This window comes from Ovis aries, chromosome 2, assembly GCF_016772045.2.
Source record: "Ovis aries strain OAR_USU_Benz2616 breed Rambouillet chromosome 2, ARS-UI_Ramb_v3.0, whole genome shotgun sequence".
In the NCBI taxonomy this organism is placed as follows: domain Eukaryota; kingdom Metazoa; phylum Chordata; class Mammalia; order Artiodactyla; family Bovidae; genus Ovis; species Ovis aries.
Window position 1 is genome coordinate 169,410,751 of NC_056055.1, and position 22,353 is coordinate 169,433,103.

The 22,353-nt window shown below is 37.1% G+C and overlaps 1 protein-coding gene across 1 annotated transcript in view; it reads left to right on the plus strand.

Moving 5' to 3' along the window:
- Window positions 1-22,353, plus strand: part of LRP1B (LDL receptor related protein 1B) — a 2,196,232-nt gene that overhangs the window by 1,338,312 nt on the left and 835,567 nt on the right. Inside the window, exon 21 of the mRNA XM_060411151.1 lies at window positions 17,900-18,082. Coding sequence (XP_060267134.1) covers window positions 17,900-18,082 — 183 coding nt within the window. The remainder of the gene's footprint in view (window positions 1-17,899; window positions 18,083-22,353) is intronic.

The following is a 22,353-nucleotide window of genomic DNA, read 5'->3' on the forward strand; positions in this document are numbered from 1 at the left end:
GGGGAAAATCAACAACTGTTAACAGAAGCTGATTTCATTTGGCAAGGGGGTTAAGAGAAAATAAAACTCCATGACTTTTTTCTCTATTTTCTGGCAGAAGGGGTAGCATTTCTAAACAACAGCATAACAGACATTGAGAAATAGGTTTGGAGTATTTTTAATTGATTGTGAGAAGGTAGCATGAATTAAGGAGAGCAATATGAAAGAGAGAGTGTGTGTGTGTGTGTTTAATAGTCCACATGACTTAATATAAAGGCTGAGTTTTCCAGCAAATGAAATAGATACACATATATCTCCATATGTAGATCAATTGTAAACTTTTGGAATCTCCGAGATTTCTCCCTTTCTACTTATTGCCTAAATGCTCCCAAAGTGATGGATACTAACTACATATCTTAGCATATCAGAATCTAGCAGCAGGTCTTTCCATGACTCCCATTGCCTTTAAATCCAAACCATTGAGCATTGCATATAAAACCACTAAGTTCTCTGCTTTCTTCTCTAGTTTTCTCTTTTCTCCCTCCTCCTATCACACACAACACAGAATTTTATGAATGCTGCTGACTTCATTCATAATATTTTTCATCACATCCCACTTTTACCTCTACTTGACTTTCAGTCATGACTTGGAACTCTTCTTATCCTCCGTCATGAGAATTTCTCCTCTGAAATCCCCAAGTCCAGGTTAGATTACCCCTCTGCATGTTCTCAAAATGTTCTCTCCTACTAAGTCACTGAGGATATATATGTGGAATCTATAAAAATGGTGCAGATGGACCTATTTACAAAGCAGAAAGAGTTACCCAGATGTACAGAAAAAAATGTATGGACACTAAGTAGGGAAAAAGAGGGTGGGATGAATTGGGAGCTTGGGATTGACATATATTCACTACTACAAATAAAATAGATTACTAATGAGGAACCTATTGTATGGCACAGGGAACTCTACTCAATGCTCTGTGGTGACAATATGTGCTAAGTTGATGACTTAAATCCAAAAAAAAGGGGTATATATATATATATACATATATATATATATGTATAACTGATTCACTTTACTGTACAGAAGAAACTAATACAACATTGTAAATCAACTATGCTTCAATTAAAATTATTTTAAAATCATGTAGGATATTGCTTTGCAACTACATACATCACCTACTTCCCTGCATGCAGACCATTTTATGATCTTTTCAAAGGCAGAAACTATGCCTTTCACTTTGTACCTAGACTGCAGAAAAAGCCATTTCTGGACATTAACTTTATCTTCCTATTTCCACTTTTTCTTCCACACAGCAGCCAGTGAGAATTCAATAATGGAGATTAAATTATATCATCATCACTTCTCTGATTCAAAATCTTTAATTAAAAGATAGTTGTTGAGCTTATTGTACTATAGATGTTGATAAAGCCTTACAAGATCCAGCCCCTGTCTGTCTCTCAGATCTCAATTCACTAATCCACCCTTATTCACTTTCTTCTCCAACTACAGAGCAAAATATGTTTCCTGCTTTGAGTTTTTGCATTTACAATTCCCTTCACCTACTATACTCTTTATCCTAATATGTGTGGCTGGCTCTTTCCCTTCATTTTGGTCCCATCTCAGATATCACCTTCTCAGAGAGATGTCTCTGTTCTCCCTGTCACGATGTCCTTTATACCCAAGTCACTCATGGTAATCATTAAATATGTACATAGTATATTTCTATGTCTTCCTTTATCTGGGAACATGGTAAGATTATACTTCCTGGAAACTTTGTGATTGAGTGGGACCAGCATGAGAGGGCCCAACACAATGTGACTAGCAATGGCTAATGAATTGTGACTCAGAAGCAATGTATTTTTTTTCCTATGCAGCATTGTGTGTGTGTATATGCTTAGTCGCTCAGTCAAGTCCAACTGTTTGCAACCCCATGGACCCTGCCAGGCTCCTCTGTCCTTGGGATTCTCCAGGCAAGAATACTGGAGGGGGTAGCCATTTCCTCCAGCAGGGGATCTTCCCGACCCAGGGGCTGAATTCAGGTCTCCTACATTGCAGGTGGATTCTTTACCATCTGAGACACCAGCATATAACATTACTCTCATCCATTTTCTTATTGAACTTACTGCTTTCTAGATGAATCTAGCTTATGTCCTTGTATAATTGTTTTTTTAATGGGGCAGTGGTAAAGAAAGAAGGCTCTAAAGTTCATTGTTTGGGCTCAAATTTCATCTCTGCTGCTTATCATATGTATAACCACAAGCAAAGTTTCAGTTTCTGTGAAATGGGTTGCTCTCAATAAGCAGTTCTATTTATTTATGTTTAATTAAATGATAAGGTGCAGCTAGGCAATACTTTTTTTCCCAACTGAGTTTTAATCCAATTTTATATAATTTGAAATATAAGTAAAATTGAATGTAATATAAACTACCATTTACATGGAAGGTATATGGAATAGATGAAAAAGAAATAGGGAAGTGTGAAATTGGTCTCCACATTCCTTTTAGAGTCTTCCACAAGAGTAAAGGAAAGCTCTTGAATGTCTTTCACGAGAGAAAAAAAGCAGCAAAGCATCAGGTATAATTTCTGAGATCTTTTATGAATTCCTAAAGTTTACCTCTAAATCTCTTGAATCTACAAATAACAGAATAAGAAATCCAATCCTAGATAAATATGTATTTTTTGAAATAAAATGAGACTTAAAGAAAGTTATCTCAGATATCACCTTCTCAGAGAGACATCTGAGACATTAATAGATAAAATGTAAACAAGAAGGCAATCTAAAGGAGAATTGACTCACCATTTAGATTTGAACGTTTTATGATGGTATATCATATTTCCTTCTCCAGATGATATACTTATTTTAAAGTTGATGTGATATGGCTATTTGTGATACCTCTTAATAGATAGTATACAAGTTCACAGAGGTTTAGATACAGATAGTTTATGAGAGAAAAAAAGAAAAGACAGAAGGAAAGAAAAGCCTCAAGGAAATATCACTTTTGTATGTAAATTTAAAAGATAAATGTTTATTTAGAATAATAAAATGAATGAGTATATTCACTTATGAAGCACAAATGGATAAACCAAACAATACCAAGCAAAGCAAAGCAAGGCAAATACAGTTTTAAAAGCCACAAACAGTAGCAGCTTGCTCTCCCTTCATAGATTATGCTTTGGTCTGTGTAGTCACAACTTATTATCAGCTGTATATACCATTGACCTAAAAGACTATGATTCTATATGTAAAGTTACCATATTCCTGGATCAGGAGAAGCAATCTGTTCTCCACAAGCAGCGATTTATCTTTCACAAGTGTCTTTTGAAATAGGTTTTTCTATTTAGATTTCTAAGATAATTTAATCTTCTTGAGAATTTCCCAGTAAGTCATTGAGTTAATTGTTGAGGAAATAATTCAAAAGAACTAGATCTTTGAAACTAAGTCCAAAATGTTTAAAAGAGGCAAAGCATCGCCCTCACAATAATTATTTGTGTAACATGGAATTCCTCCCATTACTACTGACATTTTTGAGTCAAAATTATCATTTAAAAAAAAAAAAAGATGAGAGAGGAATTAATATATGGAATAGAATTTGGTCTATGTGATTTAATTTTACTAAGGCTAACAAAATGGTTCAAAAGTAGGTCATTTTAAATGCAAAATGTGTAATTTCTTCTCAAGATTTCCTTGTGTATTACTATTATGTTTACTTATTTATGTAGCCCTCTGATCATAGCAAACACCCTCTTCCAACAACGCAAGAGAAGACTCTACACATGGACATCACCAGATGGTCAACACCGAAATCAGATTGATTATATTCTTTGCAGCCAAAGATGGAGAAGCTCTATACAGTTAGCAAAAACAAGACCAGGAGCTGACTGTGGCTCAGATCAGGAACTCCTTATTGCCAAATTCAGACTTAAATTGAAGAAAGTAGGAAAAACCACTAGACCATTCAGGTATGATGTAAATCCAATCCTTTATGATTATACAGTGGAAGTGAGAAATAGATTTAAGGGCCTAGATCTGATAGATAGAATGCCTGATAAACTATGGACTGAGGTTCATGACATTGTATAGGAGACAGGGATCAAGACCATATGCATGGAAAAGAAATGCAAAAAAGCAAAATGGCTGTCTGTGAAATAGCTGTGAAAAGAAGAGAAGCAAAAAGCAAAGGAGAAAAGAAAAAATGTAAGCATCTGAATGCAGAGTTCCAAAGAATAGCAAGAAGAGATAAGAAAGCCTTCTTCAGCAATCAATGCAAAGAAATAGAGGAAAAGAACAGAATGGGAAAAACTAGAGATCTCTTCAAGAAAATTAGAGATACCAAGGGAACATTTCAGGGAAAGATGGGCTCGATAAAGGACAGAAATGGTATGGACCTAACAGAAGCAGAAGATATTTAGAAGAGGTGGCAAGAACACACAGAATAATTGTACAAAAAACATCTTCACAACCAAGATAATCATGATGGGATGATCATTCACCTAGAGCCAGACATCGTGGAATGTGAAGTCAAGTGGGCCTTAGAAAGCATCACTACGAACAAAGCTAGTGGAGGTGATGGAATGCCAGTTGAGCTGTTTCAAATCCTGAAAGATGATGCTGTGAAAGTGCTACACTCAATATGCCAGCAAATTGGAAAACTCAGCAGTGGCCATAGAAGTGGAAAAGGTCAGTTTTCATTCCAATCCCAAAGAAAGGCAATGCCAAAGAATGCTCAAGCTACTGCACAGTTGGACTCATCTCACACGCTAGTAAAGTAATGCTCAAAATTCTCCAAGCCAGGCTTCAGCAATACGTGAACCATGAACTTCCTGATGTTCAAGCTGGTTTTAGCAAAGGCAGAGGAACCAGAGATCAAATTGCCAACATCCGCTGGATCATGGAAAAAGCAAGAGAGTTCCAGAAAAACATCTATTTCTGCTTTATTGACTATGCCAAAGCCTTTGACTGTGTGGATCACAATAAACTGTGGCAAATTGCGAAAGAGATGGGAATACCAGACCACCTGCCATGCCTCTTGAGAAATCTATATGCAGGTCACGAAGTGACAGTTAGAACTGGACATGAAACAACAGACTGGTTCCAAATAGGAAAAGGAGTACATCAAGGCTGTATATTGTCACCCTGCTTATTTAACTTATATGAAGAGTACATCATGAGAAATGCTGGGGTGGAAGAAGCACAAGCTGGAATCAAGATTTCTGGGAGAAATATCAATAACCTCAGATATGCAGATGACACCGCTCTTATGGCAGAAAGTGAAGAGGAACTAAAAAGCCTCTTGATGAAAGTTAAAGAGGAGAGTAAAAAAGTTGGCTTAAAGTTCAACATTCAGAAAACAAATATCATGGCATCTGGTCCCATCACTTTATTGCAAATCGATGGGAAGACAGTGGAAACAGTGTCAAAGTTTACTTTTTGGGGCTCCAATATCACTGTAGATGGTGACTGCAGCCATGAAATTAAAAGATGTTTGCTCCTTGGAAGAAAAGTTATGACCAACCTAGATAGCATATCAAAAAGCAGAGACATTACTTTGCCAACAAATGTCTGACTAGTCAAGGCTGTGGTTTTTCCAGTGGTCATGTATGGATGTGAGAGTTAGACTGTGAAGAAAGCTGAGCGCCAAAGAATTGATGCTTTTGAACTGTGGTGTTGGAGAAGACTCTTGAGAGTCCCTTGGACTGCAAGGAGATCCAACCAGTCCATTCTAAAGGAGATCAGCCCTGGGTGTTCTTTGGAAGGAATGATGCTAAAGCTGAAACTCCAGTACTTTGGCCACCTCATGCAAAGAGCTGACTCATTGGAAAAGACTCTGATGCTGAGAGGGATTGGGGGCAGGAGAAGAAGGGGACTTCAGAGGATGAGATGCCTGGATGGCATCACCGACTCAATGGATGTGAGTTTGAGTGAATTCTGGGAGTTGGTGATGGACAGGGAGGCCTGGCGTGCTGTGATTCATGGGGTTTCAAAGAGTGGGACACGACTCAGTGACTGAACTGAACTGAACTGAGCTGATCATTTCCAGAAAGGATCTAAGTTATAACCTGGAAAAGTTAAAGGTTATAAAGAGGACAGTCTCAAAGAAAGGCAGGATAAGGATTAGTAACATAAATAAATCTGAGAGTGAGATTGGTCCGAAAAAATTCATATCATGAAAAATGATCCATAAATTTGACACTAAATTCTAAAAAGATATTGCAAAGAGAGAGAGATGAATTTAGGGCTGTTCACAAATATTCATAGAAATTATTCATAAAGCAGAAAAACCAATATACAAGACAGCAAAATTAGTATTAATATTGAAGCAAGAGTCAAGTAAAATCTTTCCTACAGTTTCTCAGAATTAGACTGAAAAACAAAAGGGAATTAGGAGTTGCCTCACTGCCCACCTCTAGCAAGGAAAAAATATCCAGTACAGAAAAAAGTAAATTGTAAAGGAGTATCTTTGTCTCTCCATTATAACAGGTAACCATTAATACAATTCAGTCCAGCTCTGTATAAAACAGACAATAGTTGTTACCTTGTGAGAGTGCTAACCTAAGAATCTTACTATTTAAGAATCTGGAAAAGCTAGCTTTTTATAGGAAATCTTTCAATTTTTAGAAAGGTCAATAGTATGTTTACCAAAGTAAACATACTGAGGGATAGATTCAATATCAGAGCTGCCAGTCTTCAACTCTTAATTTAAAGAATGTACAAAAAAATCAATAGGCTATACCTTCCATTATTTATTAATTATTTGGAATCACTGAGTGAGAATCACCTGAAGCTCAGCTTTTATATGTTATTTGTTGAGCTCATATTACAAGTTATAAAATTAAGCTGACCAAAACTTGTTTAGTTTTATTTTCATGGAAAGTTAAGTGCTAGGATAAATAACCAAAGGCCATTCACTGTTGTATGGAAGTTGCTCCCTTCATCACAGATTTACTTGGAGTGCTGAAAAAACCTTCAAATTTCATTTGACTTGTCTTCATTTTTTTCTTGAATACAAAATCACACAGTTTTCAAGTTGCCTTTTTAAAGTCCCCTACAACTGACTGTCCGCTACAACTGACTGTTTTTGAAAGCCGCCTCAGTCTTCTTTAACACACTAATAGTTAACTCATATAAATAGGGTATTCTGCAAATACCCAATTAAATATGGCAGGAAGTGGCTTTATCACATTCCATATATATTACCTAAATGTTCACAGACTCTGCCATCTTTATTGATTATGTTTTTGCACCCAGTATTTCATTAAATTATGGAGACTCTGTATATCCCAAGTCAAAATAATTTGGATGCCTAGGAAAATAGACAAAGAAAGTGTTGTTTCTGAAAGAGACTTCAAGGCCAATCTAAATTCTGCCCCTTCTCTTTAAATTGTGTGTGATTATTGTGTGTTCTTAGGAGTAGCTACTTTTGGGAATGAGGTTTTGGGTAAATTGGAATTCTTATTCTCAACCAACAGAACTTCTTTACTTTTACTTCAGTAGGGATCATCCTTATCATTTTGTTGTTGTTGTTGTCATTATTTCAGCATGACTAGTTTAAGAATACTTGGGAAGTAGAAGCCTGTCCATTTCATGCATCTTTAAAATACTGTATCACCTGACATAGGTTGCTGAAAGTCTTTAAATAAATTAAAATATTAGTGATGAATTATTCAGTATATATCATAGAAAATAGTAACAAAATTGTAAGGAAGATAATCATTTGCACATATCCAATTTATTCCTCCCAATGACCCTGAAGGAGCTCTACTTTTCAGGTGAACAAATAGAGATCTCAAAAGATTAGGTGGCTGGCTTGGTGATAGAAGTGTTATTATTACCTTTGACCTTAACTCAGTCTAATCTTAACTCATAACCACATGATCCTATTAGCCTGAAACTGACTGACTTGCAGATGTTTCTCCAATGAAGATGAATGGGTTTATTCAGGATCAGCAGAAAATTGCAATATAGCGTCTGTGACTGTGGTCAGCAATGTGCAAGTTCTCACATAGGAAGGGAAGGATAACACTTTCATAGAAAGGAAAAGAAATTTGGGAGGGCTGTAGTAAAACAAAAACAGTCCAAGAATTTTCATTGGCTGTTTTCTTTCCAGGAAAGAAGTGTCTTTATTCTCTTATTGGGCTCTACTATTATTGCAGGATATAAGAGCTCTCCCTCTGGTCTCTCAACTGTATTTAACTGAGAATTCTATTTATTATTATTTTTTTTTACATTTGTATCCTTTGATTAAGATCTTTTTCTGAAAGCATAACTGATCAACAGTCCGGTTTTCTAGTTTCAGTGGCTTTTATGCCCTTCAGTGTCAGGAAGGACCATTTCTGGATGTAGTATCTCAGACTAGAAACCTTAGGTCACATGTGAGTAACAAGGAGGGTCTGGAGGGATAATTTTTTTCTTTTTTTAAAGCCCATATGTTTTCAAGATCCTGGATGTTGTAGATTTTCTGAATCTTTATGTCAGCATCAAAGATGTCTTTGGAAAGTTGTGTTTTTAGATAACAACTGTCTCACAATTCTGGGAAATCTTTACTTTCACGTCACCAGGTGATGTGCACATTCAGCCAGGGTTCACAGACTTCATTAGGTTTATCACATGAATCCAAGAGTCTATCCTTAAAGTATGGTGGCACAAGGGCTGGTTAGCAGTCCTTGGTATGGTCTTTCTGATGAGGTTGAGGAGAATGCTTCTGGCAGTATCTTTTCCAGGAGACAAAATCTCTAAGTTACAAGTCTTTTTCTCCTAAGGGCACACTGTGAAATAACTGCTTTACCGAAATATGGTTATTTTTAATAGAAATAAGAAGTCCTTTGTAATACTAGACTATGTCTCCTTTTATCAGTTATGGATGAAATAAAAGCAGGAACCAAATACATAGGGCAGCCTAGGACTATCTCGAAGGGTGAGAGTTTATGAATCCCAAAAAAGGTGGATCTGACATTTAAAAGAACCAATGGCAATGCTTTTGGCCAAGGTATTTAGACAACCTTTACAAATTTTGTTAGTTGGTAGCAATAAATGTTATTAATGTGCTCAGCTAAACATGAGAATTGAGGGTTGTAAGCATAGTGAAAGTGGTGAAAAACCAGCCAAACATTACAGGCTTATCAAAGCATCTGGCCTTAAAACTGGGTTCCCAGATTACTATGAAGTTTGAGAGGAATTTCTCCAGATAGGGGTAATCTTTCCCTAAATGAGAGCTTCCCTTGTGGCTCAGCTGGTAAAGAATCCTCTTGCAATGTGGGAGACCTGGGTTCGATCCCTGGGTTGGGAATGTCCCCTGGAGAAGGGAAAGTCTACCCACTCCAGTATTCTGGCCTGGAGAGTTCCATGGGCGTATAGTACATGGGATGGCAAAGAGTTGGACATGACTGAGCAACTTGCACCTTCACTTCCCTAAAAGACTTGCCAGTGCCCAAAATGTAAGAGATGTAAGTTCAGTCCCTGAGTTGGGAAGATCGCCTAGAGAAGGGCATGACAATGCACTCCAGTATTCTTCCTTGGAGAATCTAAAGGACAGAGAAGCCTAGTGGGTTACAGTCCATAGGGTCGCAAAGAGTCAGATACAACTGAAGCAATTTAGGACAAAGGACTTTAGTCGCAGAAAATGCAGTAGCCTGTCTGTAGGGGAAGGCTTCAGTCCAGTGGAAAAACATGCAGACAGTGATGTAAATATATTTATATCCATGAGATGGAGGAAGTTTATGAAATCCATCTACTAGACGTTGAATGGTCCATTAGGCACTTTAAAATATCTTGAAGCAGTACAAAGTCTTCCATGGAGTGTACTTTGGACAACTAGGACAATTGAGGGAGGCACTTTTTGCAGCTTTGTTAATGTTTTCCTAACAATATTTATTCATCATTTTGTCAATAGACCATTGGTTTGGTGTATGTACTGTGATGAGAAGTGGGTTTTTTAGAGTTTCTGATAGGACTGAGTTATTTGATCCAAACCACACCTTCCTCTTTTTCCCAAACAAACAATTGTCACATTTCCAATCTTGTTTTTTTCTTCTTTTACTGAATCCAATTTTGAGGCTTCTATAGCCAGTTTTTTCTAAAGTATCATTTGAGGAAATATCCCTGTGGATAATGACAGAGGTTTGGCTGTTGTTGGTCCCTTTAAAGATAGCATTCCTTGCAGAAATATCAGCAAGGTGATTTCCCTTAATTTCCAGAAAGTCAAGTTTAACATGCCCCAGAATCTTAATAATAGCTAAAATGGCAGGTAAAATTACTGTGTTCAATAATTTTTGAACATAGGTACTGTTTTAAATTTTATTTCCACTAGAAATAAGGAAGGAACATTGCTTCCACTACATTCCAAAATCATTAGGTACTCTGAAAGCATATTTCTATCAGTATAAACACTGGCCATTTTGTCCTTGACTAAAGTACAAGCCCATGTAAGAGTATGTAATTCAACCTACTGGGCCAAAGTAGTCATAGGTAAAGCTGCTGCCTTAACAATATCAAAAGGAGTTATAATAACTTAATCAGCGTGGTATTTGTCATTGTCACCTTTTAAATAAGAACCATCATTGAACCATGAGCAGTCAACATTATCCAGTGGAGTTTCTTTCAGATCATTTCATTACAGGGAGTCAGGAGGTTGTCTATCAACATTAACCAGTCATGAAGGACATTTTGGTGACAGAAGGGAGAAGAGTAGCCAGATTAAAATTATTATCATGTAAAAGAGTTATGGGAAGGACAGATAACAAAGGGACATTTTGCGATATAAGGCAGCTAGCTGAGAAATGTTGAGTGTGATGAGAATCTTGGAGGACTTCTATTCATGACATACAAAGATAATTAAAGGACACTCCACAACAATTTTCTCAGTGGCCTTAACCAAAACGGCAGTGGCTGCAATGATTCTCAGGCAAGAGAGGTATCCATGTGCCACAGGGTCCAGTTGCTGGCTATAATACCCAATGGGCAGATGGTGGTCCCTGAGTTTTGGGGTGAGTACCCCAAAGTTATTCCCTTTCTTGTCCCATACGAAAGAGTAAAAGGGAATCTGATAATTGGGATGCCCAAAGGCAGGTGGATTCTTCAAACTCTCCTTTAGAGCCTTGAAGGCTATGTCATCCAGTTTTTCCCACAAAATTGGGTGAGGTTGTTACTGTTGAGAAAAACATAAGAATTTTTATTTTAAAGAAACTTAGTTTTAAAACATAAGAAATGTGGAATCCAATTTCAACAATAAGCAATTGGCCTAAGAAAACCTTGAAGTTGCCCTTAGTTTGGGATTTTAGGTGTCCTAAGTTCCATGAAGTGTATCTAGATCTAAGTATAGCCCTTGTTCTGGTACTGGATGGCCAAAATATTGAACCAGGGTTTGGGCAAGCTATAATCGTTTTTCGTTGGCAACCTTAAGTCCCTTTAAGTCTAAAAGCTTAATTAAGTAGAAGCTGCCTTCCTGAGAAAGAGGCTTGAGAAAGGAGGGCAAAGAAGCAAATCACATATCACAGCAAAGTAAAACCCTTGGAGAACTTTATATCATTCATATCAGCCTTCAGGATTTGTAGAAAATAAGGACTCTTAATACAACTCCGAGGCATTACTGTCCAGGTGGTTTATTTTTTCTTCTCAACCAAAGTCAAAGAAGTGTTGGCTATCTTCATCAACTAGAATACTAGCTGTGAAAATGTACTGTGAAAATGCACTGTGAAAATTAGTTACAGTGAAGAACTTTATTCTTCTGGAAATGGATGAAGTACCCTATGAGAGGAATAATGAGGTATTGAAGGATAACAGTGTTGTTTACTACTCCACCTTCGGAACTTTGTTTTTCTCACTGGTAAAATGGGGTGTTACAGTGGCTAGTATAGGGATAATGAGGCCTTGAGCCTGTATTGTTCCACTATTGGCTTTATGCCTTGAAGCTTTGCCTGTAGGGTATTGATTAATTCTAGGAAGAAGTTTTGAGGATTCTGTTTTAAATTTTGATGGGATACACTATGAATTTGGTAAACATCAGTTGGAGGTTTTGCCCTTAAAGAAAGTGATAGCTGATTCAATAGGGACAAATGATCAATATTTCCAGAATCAGGTCTGGTACCAACAGAGATAGCAAATAAAAGATGTCAAAGACTCATTTAATTCACTTGGTTGGTTCTTTGATGACACTGTCAATTTCTGGAATTATTTTCCCCTTTTGGGAGAAAGAAATTCTGGCATACTTGTTTAAGAAGTTTCAGCCTAATAAATGGATGGGGGCTTACTTACTTACAGCCAAATAAATGAATAGGTGGCTCAGTGGTAAAGAATCCACCTGCCAAGGCAGGAGACATGAGTTTGATCCCTGTTGGTAAGATCTACTGGAGAAGGAAATGGCAACCCACTCCAGTATTTCTTGCCTGGGAAATCTTACGGACAGAGGAGCCTGGCAGGCTATATTCCCTGGGGTCACAAAGAGTTGGACATGACTTAGAGACTACAAAACAGCAAGAGGAACTAAGGAGAAAAGGGTGTGTATCTCTTAAATGGCTAAACAGAAGGGAATATGTTCAGAACTTCTTGAGGTTTATTAGAGACCCTCACAATTCGAGCTGTTTTATTACTCCAAAGTAGGGCTGTTTTATGGTGGTGAGCTTGAGATCTGAGAGTATGGTATCAAATAGGACTGAAAGATATTTATCCTCTCATTGGAAAAATGTTTCTCCAAGGCAATAAAGGGGGAAGATTGGGAAGAGCCCCTCTAGTTCCAAAGAGACCCACCACTGAGAACTGGTGTATGTTGGAAAGCTGGTTAGAGGGTTTAAGGTATCTTCAGCACTTATATTTGTAACAATCTATTTTCTAATGTCCTGGTTCTATGCAATAATAACAAAAACTAAGAGGATTTTGGTTTTATTTAGGAGATTTCATTTGTTGGAGTTGACAATTACAATAATTTTTGAGGTCTTCCTTTGAAGTGATTCATATAGAGTAAAAGGAAGCCATTTTGTCAGATTAACTAAATCTGAAGTGAACATAAGTTTCCCATTTCATCTTATCAACTAAAAAAATGTACAATGTAAGAGTTGCAAATTAAGTTTTATTGGGGACAAAATGAGGACTTCAACCTGGGAGACAACATCTCAGCTCTGAGAAACTACTCCAAAGAGGCATTGGGGGAGGTCAATATATAATATTTTGGTGAAAGGTGAGTTCAGTGCAATCTAGCACATATTTTGCTAAATATTTTCTGCTAGTCATGAGGAGCTGATGTCACCTGGAAGGTCTTTTCTAGATATGAGAGAATTCAAGGATTAGGATCATGAAATCAGTTTAACTGAAAATATCTAATTCTGTAAAGCCTGTTCCACCAGTTTCCCTGAAGCACAGAATTCCTCACTCTCCACCCTGAACTCCCTTTAGGGCTGCAACAGATCAACAGAGGCAGCAGCACAGGGTTCAGATTTCACAGAGGCTGATGGGGAATTTCCTTGGCCATCACCAATTTGTAGTTGACAATTGTGATACTTTTTACTAGAAGGAAGAGATCTCATTTCAATCCACAATTAATATAGAGTTAAAAGCTAGTGAAGTTAATCAACATTTGAAGGAAGATCAGAATTTTGTTTAAAAAGTCTGAAGTCAGTTGTGATTTTTATGAACAGATTGATCAGAATCTGTGTGCAAGCCTGAATTTTGTTCTGATCCACAGGCTTTGGAAAAGCCCTAGGAATTACTTGGTGCAGTTGCTTAGCAATTTTCTGAACCTGATCACATAATAAGATAGCAGATTGTTCTGATTGTAATCCTGAGCATGTTTCAAGACTTTCTCAATCAGCAGTTTTCACCCAATGCTGGGCCTGGCCTTCACTGATGAGCAGATGAATTAGCTGATGTAAGTTAGATAAACCAGGTTTATAAGTTTGAATGGCTATATTAAATTCCTCAGCAAAAGTGTGAGGATGTTTGTTTACTTTGGGAAAGCCTTTGACTATGCCTCACAGCTCAGCTTTAGTCCAAGGAATATAAGATATTAAAGATTTAGCCTCTGTATCCTCAAAAGGCTTATTTGAAAGAAGTATGCTCTGACAAGTTCAGAAGAAAAGAGAATGGGAACAGTTTCAGAGATAATGGGAAATTTGTCCAGAGAATGTGTATAGGGGGATTGAGAGTATAGTGGAGGCATAGAAGGAAAGGAGGAAGATAGCACCAAAGGTGGAGCTTGAGATAAGCCAAGGAAGAGGACCTCGGGGCATTGAGAGTTGCTTTATCTTTCTTTAATCATTTGTTTTCCTAGGTAAATTTTAAGATCTTATTTTGCAGAAAGGCAATTTTAGTCTCTTGATAATGTTGGGAAACCTCAAAATGCCAATTGAAATAAGCATTCCAGTCAATTCTGGAAAATTTTAAGCTATTGTAGCCCAGTTGGGTTTTAAGGAAATTAAATTTTGTGATTTCTGGAGTTACCCATAATGGTCAATCATATTTTAAAGTGCCTTAGGTCAGGTTGGTCCATTTATTTAGAAATGCCTGTGAGAACCCCTGGTAGCTCAGCTGATAGAGAATCCGTCTGCAATGCAAGAGACCACGGTTTGATTCCTGGGTCAAGAAGATCTGCTGGAGAAGGGATAGGCTACCCACTGTAGTATTCTTGCTTGGAGATCTTCATGGACAGAGTAGCCTGGCAGGCTCCAGTCCAAGGGATCGCAAAGAGTCAGACATGACTGAGCAGCTTTCACATCACATGAGGAAGGACCATGGGTTTTAAACATCAAATTGGCCTGAGTCCCTGTAAGAATTGGGGGAGGTAGGGGCTCAAAATACTTAGATAAGTGGGTTGGGTTCTCATTTCCTTGAGGTTTTTCCTCTAGAGTAAAGAACCTCTTTCAAACAGCTTAAACAGCTTGCAGCACAAGGGGTTCAGTTCAGACAGCTTGCAAGACAATCCCAGCAAATTCAAAGGAAACAGCTTAAAGGATCCAGGCTAAAGGCTTTTTCAGACAGTTTCCAGAGAATAGTCTTTTCAAAAGAATAGGCCAAAGGCTGAAAATCCTGGCACTGTTGCAGAGAACCCCTGTTTTCAAAGGAATGGGTTGAAGGTTAGCCAGCTTCAGAAGCAGCAGCCCCTGTTCTGAAGGGAATAGGCCAGTTTCAGTGCAACAGTCTGATAGTGAAATCAGACCCAAGTGCCAAACAGGTACTCACATACAAAACAAAGTCTTAACCAGAAAGATGAAAACTTTGAGCAGATTCTGAATAAAGCCTGGAGAGCTTCACATGAGAAAAGAGTGCGAGTTTGGATCCAAGAGAACCACTTGCCTTTAAACTCCAGGGTCAGCAGGAAAAGCAGTGAGCGACAAAAAGACTCCATAGCGGGTACTGCACCTGTATGTTCCCCAGTCCTGGAGTCGTCAGGTCTCTTCTCTGGTCCTTGCCAGGGCCACCAAAGTATTGACCTATTGGTGACAAATGTGGACAAATTGAATGTGAGATATTTCTCCAGGAAAGATGTTTATTTGGGATCAGTAATGAATTGCAATTTGGATTCCACAGCTATGGTAAGCCACTTGCAGGTTCCCTCATTGCAAGGAAAAGAGATGCTTTTATAGAAAGAAAAGGAAGTTGAGAGGGCTGAAGTAAACAAAGGGTCCATGGCTTTTCCTTGCCTGAGTTCTCCCTAGGAAAGAAGAGTCTTCTTCCTGTTAGGCTTTCCTATAGCTGCAAGGTGTGAAACATCTCCCTTTTCATCTCCCAACTCTAGTTATTTGAAGTTTCTGTTTATTTGTATTTTTATAATTCCTACCAAATCAGCTCATTAGGTAAGGGGCAACTCACCTACACTTGCTTCAATTTTACAATGATGCAAGACAATTATTGTTATAAATATAAATTAATAGCTGGCTATATTTCCCAGGCAAGAATTCTGAAGTAGATTGCCATTTCCTTCTCTGGGGGATCTTCTTGACCCAGGGATTGAATTCTGCGTCTCCTGCATTGGTTGATGGATTCTTTACCACTGAGCTACCAGAGTGGCTATAGCTACATGAGAGACACAATAAATTTGCTACATTAAAACTTTAGACTAATACATATGCCATGTTTTGTTTATACATGGACCAGCTGATAGATATTTGAGTTCTTTCTATTGTTATTTTGAAGAATGCTGCTATGAACATTTGTGTACAAATCTTTGTGTAGACATATATTTTTATTTCACTTAAGAAAACCCGTAGGAGTAGAATTGCTGGGTTGTACAGTAGCTGCACATTTACATTTTTTAAAACACTGACAAACTGTTTTCCAGGAGAGCACTAGTTTGCACTTCCACTAGCAATGTATGCGAGTCCCACTTGTACCATATCTTTACAAACACTCAGCATTTCAGTCTTTTTAAGAAATTCTAATATGTGTATAGAAGCATCTTACTGTGATTTTAATTTATATTTCCCTATTGATCAATCAAATTGGCCATTATTTGTTAACTACTTATACAGATCTTTTTCTGTTCCTTAAAATTGAATTATTTCATTATTGAGTTGTAAAAGTTCTTAATTAGATATGGACAGAAGTCCTTTGTCAGATATATGCTTTGCAAATTTTTTTTCCCCAAGCTGTATATTGCCTTTTCATCTTCTTAATTATTTCAACAAGCAAAATATTTTAATTTTCTGAGGTCTATTTATCACTTTTTAAATTTGTGGTTCATGCTTTTTGTGTGTTGTCCCAAGGTCACAAAGGTTTTTCTCCTTTGCTTTGTTTTATACAATATATGTGTTTTGCTCTTACATTTAGGTCTGTGATCTATCTTGAATTAATTTTGGTATATGGTGTTAAGATCAAAGTTCAGTTCTTTTCCATGTGGATATGCAGTTATTCCAAAAACAAAGCAAAACAAAAACTTCAGTCTAGGAAAATGTTTACTAAAATCTTTATTTTACAATAGTATTGGGAGATTCTGATTATTACATCTCATAATATTAGATATTAATGCATAATATTGCTGATTAAGTCACATTTTCCATTATTATTCTAACATATATTGGACCTCCCTAGTGACTCAGATGGTAGGGAATCTTCCTGCAATGTGGGAGACCCAGGTTTGATCCCTGCATCTGGAAGGTTCCTTGGAGAAGGGAATGGCTACCCAATCCAGTATTCTTACCTGTAGAATTCCATGGACAGAGTAGCCTGGCAGGATAAAAATACCTAACATTTATCTTTTCTTATTCTTATTGATGCTTACCTACAAAATATAGCCTATAATTTAGTCATCAGTTTTTGAGTAATAGTGTTTTCTGGGCATTGTATAAATTATTAATTGATAAATTGAATTTGAATGCAGAATGCCTCATTAAATTCTTTTGTGTCTGTTCTTATTTCTAAACTGAAATCATATGTACTGAATTTTTTTTTTAATTTTCTTGTGGTTTTGGTTTTCAAAATTTTAGATATTATTCTTGAAAGATTTTATTAAAATGCCATTCTTTTTTTTTTTTTAGTTATTAACCTGTTATCAGAATGAAATAAATAAATGTCAAAGATGAAGGGAAGTCTAAACATTTAGCGTAGAATGTGAAATCCTTTTTATGTGCTATAGAGAAAATCCCTTCAAAAATCCCATTGTTAAGATACTAATTAAAATTTCAACAGACTACCACATTATAGTATTGCTCTTTCTGTTTTTCCTAATGTTCATGACACTTTCAGGTATTCCATGGGCAAGAAACATTTTCTCTAATTATTAAAGTTTCTAAAACAAATTTGGAAGTACTAAAGAACATTGCAGCAATTAAACTAAAGTAAAATATATATTCTCTCTAGCATCGTTATAATGCCTGAAGAAAGAAAAAAATATTGAAAAAATATTATCAAGTAAAATCATAATTTCTCTCTTGTCTCTCTCTCCTCCCCCCCCCCCCCCCCCCCTGCCACCTCTCTCCCTCATTTCAATATTTAAGAGATTCATTCTCCTGCTGGTTGTAATGCAAATGAATTTCAGTGTCATCCTGATGGAAACTGCATCCCTGATGTGTGGCACTGTGATGGGGAAAAAGACTGTGAAGATGGTAGTGATGAAAAAGGCTGCAATGGTACCTTACGATTGTGTGACCACAAAACCAAGTTTTCCTGTCGGAGTACAGGTAAGCAGAACACTGGGTTCTACTTACATCTTGGGCTTGCTTCCTTAATGCAGGTTTCTTTTGGGCCCTTCTCAATCCATACCTTACCTTTATAAAAGTACCCTTGTGTTTCTACTACGTTTGCTGGCATTCTATACATGACAGTAATAATAGCTAACATTCACTGAGAATTGTCTGTGGACTTGGCACAGTTCTAAGAAAGTTCTCTGTGTGAACTCATCTCAACATTCTAAATCACAATGAGAAAACTGAGCCCCAGAGAAGTTTTTAACTTGCTCAAGTCAAAAAGTCAAAAGAAGTTTTAACTGTCTGGCTCACAGAGCCAGCATGGAAGAATTGGGATTTGAAACCAGGCAGTCTGGGCTTCCCTGGTGGCACAGAGAGTAAACAATCTGCCTGAAATGTAGGAGATGGGTTCGATCCCTGGGTTAGGAGGATCCCCTGGAGAAGGGAATGGCAACCCACTCCAGTATTCTTGCCTGGAGAATTCCATGACAGAAGAGCCTGGTGTGTTACAATCCATGGGGTCACAAAGAGTCTGACACAACTAACACTAATCTGAATTCAGATTCTGGAATTTCACAGTCCAGAAAGAGACATGTGTCAGAACCCGTGGGCATCATTCTTCTTTTCATAGATGAAACTTCACCATGAAATTGAAAGAAGATGACTTAAAAAAAAGGCAGAGTAATATGCATTTATTTTCATCTAGTTTTCTAAATTTTATGGTGCTGTTGCTAACCTCTGTTAAGATGAAAGTGATGACTCCTTACAGTAAACCAGGCTGAGCTCTGTGTGTTGTGTTTTTAAGAGTCAGGTGACTCCTCTCAATTTTTATACAAAGATTCTTAGTTTGGTGCTCGTGGCTAATGGAATGTGGTTTTGAGTTTAGAAATTATACTTTTGGAACATTTTATGTTAATTAAAAATTAGTGAATAACATTAAATGAGTGAACTCTGCATTCAAATGGGTATATCTTTCCTTTTCTCCTTGCCTTTAGCTTCTCTTCTTTTCTCAGTTATTTGTAAGGCTTCCTCTGACAACCAAAATGCATTTCTTTTTCTTGGGGATGGTTTTGATCATGCCTCTTGTACAATGTCACAACCTCCATCCGTAGTTCTTCAGGTACTCTGTCTATCAGATCTAATCCCTTGAATCTATTTGTCACTTCCACTGTATAATTGTAAGGGATTTGATTTAGGTCATACCTGAAAGGTCTAGTGGTTTTCCCTGTTGCTGTTAAGTTGCTTCAGTCATGTCTGACTCTGTGACTCCATAGACGACAGCCCACCAGGCTCCCCCATCCCTGGGATTCTTCAGGCAAGAACACTGGAGTGGGTTGCCATTTCCTTCTCCAATGCATGAAAGTGAAAAGTGAAAGTGAAGTTGCTCAGTCGTGTCCAACTCTTCACGACCCCATGGACTGCAGCCTACCAGGCTCCTCCATCCATGGGATTTTCCAGGCAAGAGTACTGGAGTGGGGTGCCATTGTCTTCTCCGAGTGGTTTTCCCTACTTTCTTCAATTTAAGTCTGAATTTGGCTGAGCACTGAAGAATTGGTGCTTTTGAACTGTGGTGTTGCAGAAGACTCTTAAGAGTACCTTGGGCTGCAAGGAGATCCAACCAGTCCATCCTAAAGGAAATCAGTCCTGAATATTCATTGGAAGGACTGATGCTGAAGCTGAAACTCCAATACTTTGGCCACCTGATGTGAAGAACTGACTCACTGGAAAAAACCCTGATGCTGGGAAAGATTGGAGATGGGAGGAGAAGGGGATGACAGAAGATGAGATGGTTTGATGGCATCACTGACTCAACGGACATGAGTCTGAGTAAGCTTTTGGGAGTTGGTGATGGACAGGGAGGCCTGGCATGCTGCAGTCAAATGGGGGTATCAAAGAGTCACATATGACTGAACAACTGAACTGAAAGGAAATGAGTGAATGATAAATTAACTTAATGAGCAAGTTTTAACTTAACAGGCTAATTCTGATGCCAAAGAGCCAATTATTTGACTCAGGTTAACATTATTCAAAGTGTTTGTAGTGAGTATACTTTCTCATGTTGCTTCTGTCATTTGCTTGATTGAGTTAATGCTGAAATATATCAGATAACAGTCTTTATCAGGTATATGACTAAGAAACTGTCAAGGCTATAGGAAAGCATAATATAAATTTACTTGGAAAATCCTGAACAAAAACTAGCTGAATACACTATCAAGATTTAGGAGTGAAAAACATAAAAGCAGCCTGAAATTTCCTCATAAGGAATGCCTTCATAATAAAGAAATAAATTATAAATGCCTTCATAATAAAGTAATTTCTAAAAGGTGTATGTTAGTAATAGCTGGTTTGAACTATGACCAAAAATATGGAGAGAAAATGTAATAAAGAACACCATTAAGTAAATTTAATAGGAAATTCCAATTGATTGTGATTTATCTTATACGCATTTTGATATTTTGCAATGAGCTCTTATGAAATAGCTTTTTCTGAATATGATTCAGCTTAAGAATAAATCTGTGTTATGATGAGGATGGCTAATGTAGGGAGGAAACAATCTTTCCCTCTATCCACAGAGGGAGGAAAAGACAAAGGAAAAGTAATTTGAGTTTATAGGTATGGCAAATTGTGGAAAGGTAAATATATAGGAAAATTAATGGAAGATAAAAGCTAGTTAATAACATTTGTGTATCACATCTTCTTTATCCCTTCCTCTGTGGATGGACATTTAAGTTGCTTCCATGTCCTGGCTGTTGCAAATATTGTTGCAGTGAACATTGGAGTGGATCTGTGTTGCTAAACTATGCTTTTCTCTAGATATATGCTGGGAGTGGGATTGCTGGATCAGATGGTAGCTCTCTTTTTCGTATTTTTAAGGAACTTCCAAATTGTTCTCCATAGCGGCTGTGCCAAGTTACATTCACACCAACAGCGTAGGAAGGTTTCCTTTTCTCTGTACCCTCTCCAGCATTTATTGTTTGTAACTTTTTTGATAATATCTATTCTGGCTGGCTTGAGGTGACCAATATCTCACTGCTGTTTTGATTTGCATTTATCTAATCCTTAGTGATTCTGAGGAGCTTCTCACGTGTTTGCTGGCCATCTGTATGTCTTTGGAAAAACATCTAGGTCTTCCACGCAGCTTTTCAATGGGTCGCTTATTTTTACTGTTGGGTTGTTTGCTTCATCTGCTTTTTTTTTTTTTTTTTTTTTCACAATTATCAGGTTGTCTTTTTGCTTCATTCCTGATTTTCTTTGCTATTCAAATTTTTTAAAGATTAATTAGATCCCATTTGTTTAGTTTTTATTTCCAGTACTCTAGGCATGTGTGCATGCTCAGTCGCTAAGCTATGTCTGACTATTTGCGGCCTTACAGACTGTAGCCTGCCAGGCTCCTCTGTCCATGGGATTTTACAGGCAAGAATTCTGGAGTGGGTTACCATTTCCTCCTCCAGGACACCTTCCCAACCCAGGTATCAGACCTGCATCTTCTGCATTTATAGGCTGATTGTTTACTGTGTGAACTACCATTCATATGTATAACTGATTCACTTTGCTGTACAGTAGAAACTAACACAGCATCATAAAGCAACTTTATTTCAGTATTTTTAATAAATAACATTGAAATATGTTTTTTGTAAATAACATTAAAACGTGTGTAGATTCATCTTGATATTGACTTTTCGTCATCCTCATGACCCTAAAACTTTCCTGAAAAAGGGTTTTGTGGCAGTTCTTCTTTCTCAAAAGTTTATATGGGAGATGTGGTATAACATGGTGACAGTAGTTGTTAACACTGAATTGCATAACTGAAATTTACTGAGGGAGTGGAGCTTAAGTGTTCTCACAATAAATGAATGAAGAAGGAAGGAAGGAAGGAGTAATGTGAAAGATAGTAATTAAACCATTGATCTGCTTCTAATTTGATCTCTGACTTAAATTTAGTAAAGTGAAATTTGTCAAACTACTTGAGGCATAATAATTGGCAAATATATTATGAATACTTTTGAACATGGCAGATATTAAAATGAACCAAAAATATATGTGAATATAAGCATTGGATTAAGAATATGTACATATCTATAATCTTTTTTGATATTTTAAAATTTAATTAAATTCTCAACTTTATGAACTAAATAAAAAACATTTACTCAAGATGTTGAGTTTAGAGTTCATGTTTATTTTTTAAAAAAACTTCTCAATGTTAGTTTGAGCATTTAAAGTTTTCAAGACAATTAATTTATATTTGGCAGTTACAATGGCTCTTC